General features: G+C 41.3%; 1 protein-coding gene across 1 annotated transcript; it reads right to left on the reverse strand.

Moving 5' to 3' along the window:
• Positions 1-711: 711 nt before the first annotated feature.
• asmt (acetylserotonin O-methyltransferase) lies at positions 712-14,710 on the reverse strand. The gene is made up of 8 exons (XM_068572926.1): positions 14,609-14,710; positions 13,390-13,564; positions 12,579-12,708; positions 11,315-11,383; positions 8,266-8,384; positions 3,106-3,246; positions 1,504-1,626; positions 712-929 (listed from the first exon to the last, which is right to left on the reverse strand). The coding sequence occupies exons 1-8, from the start codon at positions 14,708-14,710 to the stop codon at positions 712-714; spliced, it is 1,077 nt and encodes a 358-aa protein (XP_068429027.1).
• Between the last annotated feature and the right edge of the window lie 78 nt (positions 14,711-14,788).

Raw genomic sequence — 14,788 nt, forward strand, 5'->3', positions numbered from 1 at the left:
GACCTTTCCAGCCAGGGTGCAGCCGGCATTCACCCAATGTCAATGGGATCGGCTCAGACAAGTGGATTTAGTGTAAAGTTCAATGTTTTGATTGTTATTCGATATAATGTGGTGCACTAGACTGCTACAAGGCTACAGGAATAGTGTTCACTGAATTAATTCCCCTTGGTGCTCATGAGTCATGGAACTAACTCTCCTGCTGCAGTAAATCTTCTCACACCCTGACTGTGAACACCATTTTTCTGTAAGTACTTTGTTTTAACTATTTGGCGCTGCAGCAGAAAAATACTTTTTTTTTTTTTTAATATTCTGCAAATTGAGTATTTAGTTCGCAAGCATTCCTCTACATTTGACTCTGAATTTCTGACTAAAATGACTAAAGTTACCTTTTCATTGCAGATTTACAGTGGGAAAACTATCAAAACGAGTTTTGTTCTCATGGGATGCTAATTTGCAGAAAAATGTATTTCAAATGACACACAACAGTGCAAAATACACAGTGCCCAGAATCTAGCCATACAAATGGGCCTTGGTTTGAATATATTAGAGATCTAACAGGTTCAGTGAAAAAGCTGATATGGAATCTGATATTATCCTACAGCGTGAGAAAGTTTTTATTATTTGAAGAAACTTAAGGTGTCAAAATAATACAGTTGTCGTAGGGGAGAAAAGTTTTCAGTCCTGCCACACTAGAGGCTTCATATGACGGCCTCACGTCTCTTTGTGTCCCAGCACAGCGTCGTAGATCTTCCCAGTGAGGCGGTGTTGGGTGCCGGTGAAGCCGGCGGCAGCCAGCAGGGCAGCGTACTGAGCAGCTGTCCTCTCTCTTCCCTCCGTCTGTACCAGCATGTTCAGGGAGTAGAGCTGCACTGTCACCGGGCCAGAGCCGTCCTCATTGAGCAAGGCCTCCACTAGCAACACAGCGCCTCCTGCAGGACGGACCAAAAGAACCGCGTTGTTTGTATGTCGGACTGATTTGACACCGGTACCTGACAAAGCTGACATCTTGACTTGTTGAGCCAAGTTGTCGCTAATACCGCTGTTGCTGCATTGCTGTGTAATAGTTACTGGAACAGAGACATCATCAATACTATTAGTGACACCTGTGCAACTTTGCTACGACTCAAAACTTGACCCTACAGTTAAAAATGTCTACGATGTGAGAAACTACCTCATACGACAGGTTGCACTCTCTGTCCAGTGTGCGCTTCCCTACTTAGTTTGTTTCTTTGTTTCTCTTCCCTCGTCTTGTGTACGCACACACACAGATGCACGTTATTATGAGAACACATGAGAGGGTTTTCTGCCTCCTGGTAACGCCCGCTGTTTTTGTGTGTGTGTGTATGTGCGTCTGTCTATGATCAAAGTCACAAGGACAGATTTTCTTGGGATCAGCTGCATTGTGGGATACAATCTGCCTTCTCATTTCAAGAGGGAAAAAAGGGCTCATCCCTTTCACTCTCAAAGACACACACATATACAAACACACACACACAAACAGACCTTGTTTGCAGGCTTTGTAGACTCTACTGAGTAGCTCTATGCAGCGATCGTCTGTCCAGTCGTGGAGGATTCTGGCGAGGATGTAGAGGTCGGCCTCTGGCAGGGGGTCCTTAAAGAAGTCCCCTAAACACACACAGACACACACACACACACACACAAACACACACACACACGCACGCACACACACACATTCACATGCACAATTTCACATGCACTGAATTCCTGAAACCCCGCTAATTATTTCACATAATTATTAATTCAGTTGACAAGCCCTCCTGTGACAAGACAATAATTCAGTTAATGGTTACATACTTAATATAATGAATACAAATGTGTAACGTCTGTTGAAATTCCATTATTTTAAAAACATGCAACCTCACAACGGACGAACAGAAATAAAATGAAAGTATGTATGCGTGTCCCTCATTCAATCGCATGGCCTCCTGCCCATTATGATTGTGTAAAAGCAATATTTGAAGTTAATATGAAGTGCTCCTAAAAGTCTGTGCTCCTAAAATACAACATTGTGAGACAAAATCAGTACATTTCAGTTTGTGCGTTGTCCATGTTACAGCTCCCGTTGTGTTCAACACCAGCGTGGCTGTGAGAACAGCGGGAGATGCAGGATGGATTTTCAAGATTGCAGGCTTCTGTGAACTTTCTATTTGAAATCAGCTGCTTTGTTGCAGAGCCAACACAACAAAGCATGAGGTATAAATTCACACAATACTTTCACTCCAATAGGAGGGGTTCATGGGAGCAATGAAGCACACAGTTGACAGTCCCAACATCTGCTTTTTTTTTTTAGAACACTTGATTGTATATTAACTGAATGCTGCACACACACACACACACACACACACACACACACACACACACACACACACACACACACACACACACACACACACACACCACACACACAGAGAACTGAGGTATTTTCTCACACCGTCGCAGTGTGAAATTTCAACAAACCCCAACTTGACTTCACTGTCATTACATTGTGATTGAAAGAAAATATCTTCAAAAGATGTTTCCCTCTTTTCTCTATAACTTTAGAAAAAATGAGACTGATGTTGGGCAGGCAGGTTGACTGTAACTATGCCAAAACCATATTTCAAAGTATTCACTGGTGGAATTCAGCTGGGATTCAAACGTCCTCAGATCTGCACTCCTTCTTAAGCTCTTAAGACCTTCTTAAGTCTCAAGATATATCCAATAGCACCTTTATAAAAGAAGCTTTTTAACCATCGTTGAATTATTGCTGTTGTGTTGTAAATGCTATTGTGCAAGTATTGTGCAACATACAGTATTAGTACACTTTGTGTAAATAAAAAATCTCCAATTTCTCCTACAACTTGAGTGATTTGTGACCCTGGAAGCCAGGAACATTGACGAGAGGCGTCTCGGGGGTCCGCAGAAGTGGATCCCCTGCAAGTAGACGTACTGGCCGACCACTGCATTGCTCTTTTGTTTTGTGCGTGTGTGTGTGTGTGTGTGTGTGTGTGTGTGTGTGTGTGTGTGTGTGTAAAGCATCACACTTGAACTGTCTGTGCATGATTATGAATGTCAATGGAGTCCGACCAGTTGCATCGGCGTTACCTTCGTGGAAGCTTATCCTCTCGTCAGCTCCAGTGACAAAATGTTTCCTTGACGTATGCACCACCTTGGGGAGGTCAAAGATCCTCACAGTGCATTCTGGGTAGGCTGACGTGCACTGCTTGGCTAATGCTCCACTGCAGCCTGGAAAGAGAACGAGAGAGAGTTAAATTTAGTTGAACGAATACACACAACCTTCATTAACGAGATAGTGCATCGATCACTCACACACACACACCGAGGCACACAATACACACACACCCACACACACACACACAACACACACAGTCACTCGAGTGGAACAGATGCTTTCAGGTATGTACCGAATATCTATTTGCATGATTTGTATTCAGATGTTTGTGATGGCTGAGGGAATATGGTTCATCTAACATTCATGCCAATGAAGCAGAATGAATTGAACTGTAGAGTGAATGAGAGATGCTTCATACAGGAACAGGGAATCTAATCTAGGGAAAAGCAATCACACACTGCTCCGGCTTAACCATATTTCACATGCTTTTGTTTATAAAGCTTTACATATGAATGCATTTGAAAGTCCTTGCTGCGATGCCTCCACACGGCCGTGGTCGTTATGCTCTCGTCTGTCCATCCCATTCTCGGGAACTCCTTCAGGGACTTTCTTTGAATTTGACACAAACGTCCACTGAAGGGTGAACTGATCCAAATGTGGTTATCAAAGGTCAAGGTCGCTCTAACCTCACAAAACATGTTTTTGGACATAACTCAAGAATACATATGCCAATTATGACAGATCCACAGAAATGTCGAACGTAGAAATATGACATTTTGAAAAGGCAAGCAGCAACTTGGTTTGGTTAAAGGTAGCAGACAACCATGAGGCTGTAATTCGAGTTATCCATGCCAGCTGCATGATGGCACTGTTGGTCTGGTGGGTTGCTATGTTGGTTTGTTCCACCACTGCTATACTGGTTCAGACTGGTCCAGACTGAAATATCAGCTATTGGAAGGTTTGAAATGGAATTTGTTTCACACATGCATGGTCCCCAGGGCATTAATCCCACGAACATTGGGGGTCCCCTGACTTCCGTCACTGCCACCATGAGACTTTAAAAAAATGTTGTAATCTGAAGAAGTCATTTGACTCAGCGGTAGAGCAGTAATGTCCTTTATTTAAAGAATCGTTGGTTTAGTCTCCGGCTCCGCTCGGACTTCTCAATGTGCAAGACAGCTTGGACAAGACACTTAACCCAAAACTGATTTGAATGTATGAATGAGTAGATCATTTGATGGGTTGCATGGCAGCCCTGCCATCCGTGTATGAATTGCTGTGATGACATTTGACTGCAAAGGAATTTTATGGACATTTATGGTCCTCAGTGGATAAATTATAACCAAATAACTTAAAAAAAACATCCCATCAGCTATACTTTATGTTAAGCCTACATTTAAACTAAACTAAAGTAGTGAACATGGTGAACATTATATGTTAGCATGCTGACACTTGCATGCTCACAGACCTGCTCACACCTGGGACGCTTACTCTGTTCTGCTTACTGTCCTCCTCATCGAGAGAGCAGTGACTCTTTATAGTGCAGATCTGATGGTTTGAGTGGGAAAAAAACTGCCTTGAAATGAGCATACAAGCACACACACACACACACACACATAAACACACAAGCGCAGAAACAAGGATTTAGTGTTAAACTAAGAATATTTCACCTTAATGCTCCAGCCGCAATATTATCAGCGTCTGTGATTCACAAGCAGACTCAATCGAAAACAGAGCGTAAGGTAGCGTATGACACCGATAGAGAAAGAGATCGATGTGTGAAGAATGTATGAAAGAGATAGAGTGATGGAAAGTCAGTGGTTATATACAGCATCAAAGGATCTCACTTGCCAAAACCCACAAAGCCAACTACAGTGTGTGTGTGTGTGTGTGTGTGTGTGTGTGTGTGTGTGTGTGTGTGTGTGTGTGTGTGTGTGTGTGTGTGTGTGTGTGTGTCTGTGTAAGAGAGAGAGTGTGAGAGATTGTGTGTGTAAGAGATTGTGTGTGTACAGGTGGCAAACTGTCAGCATGGTGCTGCTTTCCACCTAAGATGACCTGCTGCTACTGTAGCAGTATGTATTTTTTACAAGACTTTGTATATTTATTTCAAACACACACACACACACACACACACACACACACACACACACACAGATGCTCTCACATCAAACAGGGGTTAGCAGAGGAGAAGAATCAAAGAGCACCGAGGAGGAGCAAAACCAAACACAACACGCTGTACAAGACCCGGCTGCCTCAGTTTGTTAGTGGAATCCTTTGACGGGCGTTTGGGATTGTCACAGTCTGGAGTCTGGGTTTTTGTTGGGTTTTTCTTTCTTTACTTGACTTTATTTATTATTATCTACGCACAAAAGAAAGTCAGATCAGCACTGTGTTGAGTGCATATAGCGAATGCTAATTTCCAACACCTGTCCACGGAAGGCTTTTTTAATATATATATATATATATATATATATATATATATATATATATATATATATATATATATATATATATATATATATAATAAAATGGAATAAAATAAGAGAATACATACACATACATAGATATACATACACAAAGTATGAGGGTGTTAAATGTGTGAGCAATGTTCTTTTTAACCATAATTTAAGACCTTTGTTCTCTGCTATTTGTTTTCTGTGCTTATTGTATATAATTTAATATACATGGATTTTATTAAAACAAATGTAATCTAGTGCATTGCAATCAAGTGAGTGTAGTTGTGTATGTTTTAAGTAAAATACTGGTTATATAGACAATCCATCTACAACCTGTCACCAACTGGACACCAACGAAGCCACAATGCTTCGAAAATCCTGAATATGTAATTTCCTTAGAGTTGCAGTGACCTTTAAGTTGATTATTCATTTTTAGGCTAAACACACTGTTGAAATGTTAAATGTCACATTAAAATATTGGAACACAGCCAGTGTAGGACAAACTACCTTCATCCTATACTGTAAAAGAGAAAGACGCCGACAGTGGACTCTGACTTAGATTAAAGTCAGCAAGTTGGCAGAATACAGGACAGACGGACAGGAAGAGCACCTGAGCAGCAGGTGTGTGCAGTCACAACAGATGCTGTGCGAGAGACAAAGTCTTAATGGGACACCGCAGTCACTCCTGTTACACTCCCGCTGTCTACATGCACACTCCTCTTGGTGCTGCACCCTAATGCATAAACATGAACACACACACACACACACCTCACGTTGAGAAAGTCCCAAAGGAGAGAAAAGAAAAGACAGGAGGACTGCCCTGGGTGTGTGTGTGCGCGGGTGTGTGTGTGCATCTACAACCCTGCATCTAAGACTGTCTGCTAGTTTAGTGGCTTCACAGCTCCCCTGTGTGGTCAGCTGAGGTGTCACACACAGGAAGTGGCCAATCGTGGGTGTCAAATGGTGTCGGTAGCGAGTCGCTTGCCATTTCTTTGCCTCACTGAATTCAAATGTTGCAGTTTTGTAATAATTCAATAGAAAATGGAGACTCACTTGGGCATGTAAAAAATTGCTTCTACATCTTTTTTTCTTTTCTTCCAATTTTGTTAAACTAAAATACATTCGTTCTGGTTGTCAGCTCGCATGTCAACCTCTAATCTGATTTAACACCGGGTGGGATTCTGGGCTTTCATGGTTAATGTGCCGGATCATTTAAATGTGATGATCACTGAGTATGAGCTTTCGTCTAGTGGACAGAGCCACAGACTGAACATTTTGTCTTCCAGACCTCATTATTCCTCCCTCATTACTGATCCAGTGTTATCCATCATCTACTATTTTTGACCAATGGAGGAGTGCAAGAGTGGAGACATCGTTTAGCTCTTAGTTAAAAATGAAATATCTCTCAGACAAAAGCCGTTGCCCTATTATTCATAGCATGACGTTTTCGGCAGGAGATGAAAAGTCCTGTGACAGAACAGAAGATTCTTTTTTTTTTTACTTGTTCTTCTTCTTTTTGATCCTTTCCCATTCTTGTCTAGTTTTTCAGCATTTCATTGAACTCACATTACGGAGCTCATGTTCTGTTTGTTCAGTCTTTTTTTTCCCCCCTCTCCTTTTCATCCTTGTGCACTTTACTCTCCGTGTAAACCATTTCATCTGAAATCGTCTGTTCAAAGGCACTTTATAAATAAATCTCATTGGACAAAAAAGAACACAGAGGAGATTAGTCAAGGAAGCTACCGCTTTACTAGTATGCATTCAGCGGAGACTGAAGGCTGCAACATCTTACGTCACATTCGTATATTACATTCAGAGCTGTTCGGTTGGAACAGTCTTGCTCTGTCGAACAATGGGATGAATCTGCAGCAAATTGGATTTACATGTTTCCCCTTCTCATTTATTGGTATGTGCATATTTCTCGTGCGCTTGAGAAAGAACATGGGATGGGCATTAACATCAGAATCAAGCTAAAAAAAAAACGGAAAACTATTTGATTTATTTTTGATTCTCTTGATTGTTGAACTACAATTCATGTTTCAGCCTGATAAGAAGAAGGGTGAAACAATAGACTGTTGTGACAAACAAGGCTGAATACTTCACTTGGTCTCGGCAGCATTAAATTACTCTGTTGCCTCCAACTCTCTGTAAACACTTAATTTGTGTTTGCACCGTAGCCTTGTTTATCCAGTAGGTGTGCATTTTTAAAAATGATATATTTAAAAGAAAGCCATACTGTATGTTTGTTGTTGTTTCTGTGTTATTGTTCTTTCTTTTTTTTAAGAAAAAGATGATTTTAACACTGTGATGTTAAAACAATGCATCTGTGACAGGATAAGGGACACTCCATGTGGAGGTGACTTTTAGTTGTGGTTGTGTGGGGAAGGTTGCTTGATCTGCAAAGAGTCATTAACTTAAAGAGGCTGGAGGGGCATTTAATAAAGGTCACAGTTGATGATGTGCGTTGTGCATGTTTGTGCACACACATAACGTACTGTATTATTATGTGTGTGGCTTAGCCAGCTGTCTTTTAGTTAATACACTACGGCAACTATTTTAAATGTTAATGACTATGAACCCTCAACCTCATGGACATTAGATAAGGTGACTGAACAAATACATGCACACGCACACACACACACACACACACACACACACACACACACACAGATTTACCTCCAAGGTCGCAGATGCTGTTGAAAGGCGAAAGGTCAAAGGCCGTAACCACGTCTTTACCGCAGATGTTCCAAATAGAGTTCATCAACTGCATGAACTTCACCATCTCCTCATCAGACCTACACACACACACACACACACACACACACACGCACGCACGCACGCACGCACGCACGCACACACGCGCACACACACACACACACACACGCACACACACACACACACACACACACACAAATGCAAAGAGTAAGAGGAAGAGACAAAGCAGTCCATCATGGCAGTACAACCTCTCTTTCATTTAAGTCTCTGTGTTTCGAGGCCAAACTTCCGTTATCATTTTCTGTAAGCCGTCACCTAAGGTTCTACTTGCTCTAAGTCCACAATACACAGTTGGACACACACACAGCGCCTCTCCCCATCTACTGTGTTTCTCCCCATGGCGACACAGTTTGTGTGTGTGTGTGTGTGTGTGTGTGTGTGTGTGTGTGTGTGTGTGTGTGTGTGTGTGTGTGTGTGTGTGTGTGTGACGGGCTGCAGCAGAATAGAAGAGCCTGTGGTGACTGCTGCTGCTCTGAGGAATCTCCGCCTCATCACCCGGTGCTCTGGCCTCAACACAGACACACAGACTGATCGTCTTCTGTTCTGTACCACTTGAATTGTATTCACCCAAATCTTTGATGCAGCAAAGTTATCAGCCATGTATTACATGACGCAACTTCAGATGACACAGTGACCTCCAGAGGAACTTTGAAAGTGACTCATTGTTGCAGCCCCAGACTCTGATTACATCGGATGTGAAAAGATGAAATGACTGTGAGGCCAAACAGCAGACTGTCAGCTTTAATTTGAGAACATTGTGGACGCAAGTTATCGAATGCCCCCCAACGATAACATCTGCAGCTCTTTTTGTCCCTGATTGAGTACATTTACAATCCTACGATCTCATGCTGTCTCCAATAATATTGAGGAAAATATGCTTAGCCCGGTTATCTCTGTCCTTATCATCGTTATAACATCGACGCAGTTTGTGATCTGTCTGCTCTCTGCACAGGCATGTTGCGCACTCCTCAGCATCCCTGCAGGTCTCTGTCAAATCTGCAGCGACTGAATTGTGGCTCGTGGCGGCCTGATCACTGTTGTGTGTTCTGCAGCTGTCTTGATGCTTTAGCCTCCCCATTATCATAAACAATGAAGGAAAGACTGACAGGTGTTATTGAAAGTTTGGTCCACTTTGACTTTGCTTTCACCTTTGTAGATCATTTCAAGAATAATAATTAGTTTAATTATTTAAATTTGTCATTGCAGAATAATACTGACCCATTGTGCTGAGACACATTCAGGAAGACCCCGAGAATACAAAATAAATATATCTTTGTTTGTCTTTATTTACAGAAAAGAAATGTGACAATGTCTTGTGTCCATGTGTTCTTTCTGTCGAATTATCTCAGCTGTGTCTCATCCATTCGAGGTTTAATTATTGTAATGGACACTCAATAAATCCATGGGATGACCACATAAACTAAAGCATTGCAGCATGTCACCATCAAACCCTCAAATACAGAAACACGTTACAATTGACATGAAACACATGACGATTCTATTCACCTGTGAAGGTTGAAACCAATAGACGCATACATTAGTCTACCTCAATAAAATAACAAATAGTCATCCTTGAAAACTTCCTCCAATGCATTGTATTGTATATATTTTACAAAATCTCTCAAAATCTACGTTCTATCCTCTCGGGTTTGGAAATTCAAGCTGTGGACGGGACTTGGTTGTAAATTATTAAGGTGCAGTCCACGGCTGGTTCAATGGCGATGAGTAAACAGGAGTCTGAGTCATCCAGCCAGATTTGAAGCGTCTTGCTTGTGCCGCAGCGCTCCAAGAACGCAGTGAATGACTTCAGTTTCCCCTTGCTAATTTATCCACAGAATTCACAGGGGAAATCAGCGGAGACAAACAACTGCTACTCCCCATTAAATCAATTGTGCGCAGGTGTTGACATTTTTCTCGCCGGATATTTTCATTTTCAATCAATTAAAGCTGAATTGCAAATTCATCTGCACACGGTTGTGTTGCTTTATGTGTGTGCGGTTCATTGTTTGAATATTCTTCATTTTGAATGCATCTTTTTTTTTTTTTTTTTAATGAGGCACTTTTTTGTGAGATCGTCAGCTGCTTTTTCGAAGGATATGAGAACAAAAATGTCAAATAAAGAGATAATTAAATTTATCCAACCAGCAAGATACAGAACATCAATTGAGTGATGTGTAAAAATCCAAAGAAAACTAATAATGTAAATCGTGCCAAAAATCCCACTTTTTACTTTCTACTTCTGCTGAAGTGGTGTGTGCAGCCTATTCATTCATATCATATTCATTGGTGTTGATGCATTTTTATTTTATGGTTCAGATGTAAAATAATAACGACAATCTGCATTCTGACATCTGTCTCATCTTCCATCTGTGCGCACCAGATCAACCATCCATCAAAGTGCAATGGTTATGCAAATCATGCCATGATGACGACCTCAAGGGAGGATGTTTTAGCGAGTTGTTCCACCGTGTTTCCGTTTTGACGGTTTCTGTTGCTTTGGGACTGGCAGTGTTCTGGAGCACAGAGCCTCAGGCAGGCCGGTCGAAACCTCTTAGTGAACAAAGTGTGTTTGAGCATGTGACCCCTGAAAACTGCTGACCAGCAGATCAGTGAAGCGTTAAAACTGCAAAACATACCATAAACACGCAAGACCTTAAGGACAATGGCGGATACATTCTCTCTGCTCCAGGCTTTCTCACATCACTACCCTCACACAACACACACACACACACACACACACACACACACACACACACACACACACACACACACACTCTCTCTCTCTCTTTTTCTTCCTCACACAGCTCTGGCCTACTAATAAGTCCAGAGACTCGGTTTTTAAAGGGTGGAAAAGAGGATTGAGGGACAGACCGGCTTACGATGGAGAGACAGAGGTGGAATGTAAATGAGCAAGAATTAGTGTTTTATTATCTTAAGACAGGCTTCTTACCTGTAGAGAGCTTGAAACAGGTCGTTCGAGCTGACTCCGAAAGCCTTTTCATACTGGTTTCTTCCCTCTCTAGTACAAGGCAAAGACAGAAATATTCATATATGACATGAGTGTAAACAATGTGAGATCGAGGTATTGATCGCCTCACTTCTAAAATCTGCTTTAGCTTCATCACAGTTGACGAAGATCAAACGTGTTGGCATGAATTCACCATCATGTGTGATCTATTTTAGGTAAATTCACATGTCTTTGTTGCACAGTCCAACACAAAACAATTCATTTCGATGAATGTGCCTTTATCTTTTGGGTGTAATCTTTGCATCGATCTGTTTTCAGTGTTTGTCCCAGATGGACTTGACTCGTCAGCCAGAGTAAATCCAGTCACGCTATGTGAGAGCTGCTGGCTGTCCTCCCTCAGACATAACAATGAGACTAAAATCCATCTTGAGACACTGTTCAAACACAAAAGTAAGACAGGAATCCAGGCTTAAAATGCAACCTGCTGTTCTCACAGCTCCTCACTGCCCTCCTGTGTGTGATTCTGCTGTTCTCGGCCTGCTCATTTAGACGTATACCATCCTTTGTGCACTATTTAAAAATAAATGCTAATTGAAAAAGCAGGCGGGCCCCATTATGTTTACTGTTGCTTGCTCTTTTGGTTTGCCTCCCCCTCTGGCATTTGGTGTTGATATGCAAGTTATATTTAGGCTATTAACATGTATTCTTCTAGAAAATAATCTTGATGTCTTTAAAGTCATATTAAAAGTATAGATAATTATAGTACCTTAATATCACAGATTGACCCAGCCACTCCATAAGAGGAAACAAAGATAATGTATCCCACGAAGGACTAACAAAATGAAACAAATCATATCAATGTAATAAGTTCGATTTTAATAAATGATAATGTAAACGGAGAAGATTTCAAGGTCAACCCCTTCCTTTTTGGTAAACAAGTACTGAAACACTTGTCGTCAATAAATCAAATGACTAAAATATTTTCAATTATAATTACAACGGTCGAATACTTATTTAAACCATGCAACACCAAAAAATAGCTGGTTTCAGCCTCTCAAATTTAAGGATTTGTTATTTTTCGATGTTTATAATCAACATTAACACTGATTACTTTTGTGTGCAGATACAGTAGCTTTGTGCTTTGGGAAAATGTGGTATACATTTTTTGGAATCATCTTCTGACATTTTATAGCCTATTTAGCCTATTAAAAAAAACCCAGCTGGAGGCCATGCCCAGTGTACTGACCTGACAGCGTCAGTCAGGTAATGCCAGCAGAGGTAGATGGTTCTGGAGCTGTACTGGATGGACTGGTAAAGAGACAGAGGACTGGAGCGGGTCAGGTAGACACTGGCCTGCTCTGTGTTACTGTAACACACTGAAACAAGTGGTGGGAGAGGTGGAGGACAAGAGAGAGAGAGAGAGAGAGAGAGAGAGAGAGAGAGAGAGAGAGAGAGAGAGAGAGAGAGAGAGAGAGAGAGAGAGAGAGAGGAGGTGACTGTGAATGAATCCCTGCAGGTGTTGAGACTAAGTTTCCACTTTAATGTAAGCGAGGGAGACAGAGACTGAGAGGGATGTGTGTGTGTGCGTGTATGTGTGTGTGTGTGTGTGTGTGTGTGTGTGTGTGTGTGTGTGTGTGTGTGTGTGTGTGCAGGTGGTGCAGCAAATGAGAATGTAATGAAAGTCTGACGACAAATGGACAAGTATGAAATTTCATTTAAAAAAAAGACAACTAACAAAGTGTTTCTTCTGCAAAAATATCATCAACAACTTTTGAAAAAGGAAACAAATTACACGTTATTCATCAAATCGGAAAAAACAAAAGCAGAGGAAACTAAACGACAAATTGCGCATTTGCGATTTGTCTTAAATTACATTTAGTTCTATCTAGTTTCACACCTCTGTGTTCTTTTCAATCCTAAATAATGATGCAACACTCTAAACAAAGGACTATTATCATTATTGCCATAAGTACTACTACTCAATCTGTTTAGAGAGAGTTAAAGAGTAGTAGGTTACTAAATTATTTTCAGGTGTGTTTGTGTGTGTGTGTGCTGACCTTGACCGTTTTCCTGGTGTGTGTTGAGGAGCTCAAGGCCGGTGCAGGCGGCCAGCAGTCTCTGCGTGCCATCCAGACTGGCTCCGACCGCCTGACTGATCTCCTCTGCAGACAGGGGACGCTCTGAAGCCAGCAGCACATCAAACACACCCAGCTCACACGACGAGAACACCGTCTGGGTCAGAGTGAGACAGGGGGCAAAGTAGAATAGAGTGCAGTTTATTTATGTACCGTGGAAGAACAGACTCACATGCTCAATCCACAGAATTAAATGATCTCCTTCAATAAAATCAGACACATTTGGCACTATATATACATATTACAGTAATCAGGACAGCGCTATTATAATGCGTCGAAGTTATTCCAACAGAAAGACCTGCTGACAATCAAACTGTCAAGATAGCAGGAGCTATCGAATGTGTCTGAAGTATTTTATTGATGTTTTTGAGGACATCAGTAATGTCTCCACTAACATTATGCACACCATGCATATGCATTATTTCACCTTTTCGTTTCCCCTTTACAATTTCGGATGTTTTCCTTTACAATCTTTACTTTCTTCTACCTTCTATATCATTTGCTCCTGCAACAATTTGTTTCTTGGGATAATACAATTAAAGCTTCATCATCCAGTATCTCTTACAGTGTATTCACACTGTAAGAGATACTGCTTTAATTGTATTATCTAGTGTAGATAATAATTAATCAAAAGTGTAGCAAACTGCCCTGTGGTTGCTGAGATGGCCGCCAATAGAATGAAAAAATCTAATTAGTACCGTGTGTATTTTTCAATTGAGATTTAGGGAAGCAATTAATGACTAATTTAATCAGTATATAATCTCAGTTATTTCTCAATTATTGCTTGATCTTATAAGATGCCAGTTGCAGTATTTTAAAGTCCAGTGTAGCATCCTATCAAACAATGCAAAACCCAATGATATAACGCAGCAAATCCCACAATTTAAAAGGTGGAGCTTGGGATTGTTTTATTGAAAAAGGTAATCCTGAATGAAGGATAAAAAAACTGTTGATTGACTAATTGTTTCATCCTCTAATCAATTTAGCTTTTAAGAAACTACACCCTTGTTGCATCAAGATGTTGGACTGCTATCAACCCCCAGGTTGAGGAGGGGAATCTGTCAATCACTTTAAACAGAGTAAAGCTTGTCTGTACGGGAGCCATGAAGGCGAGTGTGAATGCACCTCATGTGTATGTTACCTTGGAGATGAGGAATCCTTCTATATACCCCAGTATCTTTCTGGGGTAAGTGTCAGCAGCGGGTGTCTCTTTCGATGAGCCCATCTCCTGATGCTCAGCCATGGTCAGAGTTTGGACAGAACTCACCCAAAAGACGGTGAACGTTGTGCTCCTCCAAGCTCCTCGACATGCAAAGTGAGC

Source organism: Clinocottus analis, unplaced genomic scaffold (assembly GCF_023055335.1).
Source record: "Clinocottus analis isolate CAN_PGR_092001 unplaced genomic scaffold, fCliAna1.0.p SCAF_12, whole genome shotgun sequence".
Lineage (NCBI taxonomy): Eukaryota > Metazoa > Chordata > Actinopteri > Perciformes > Cottidae > Clinocottus > Clinocottus analis.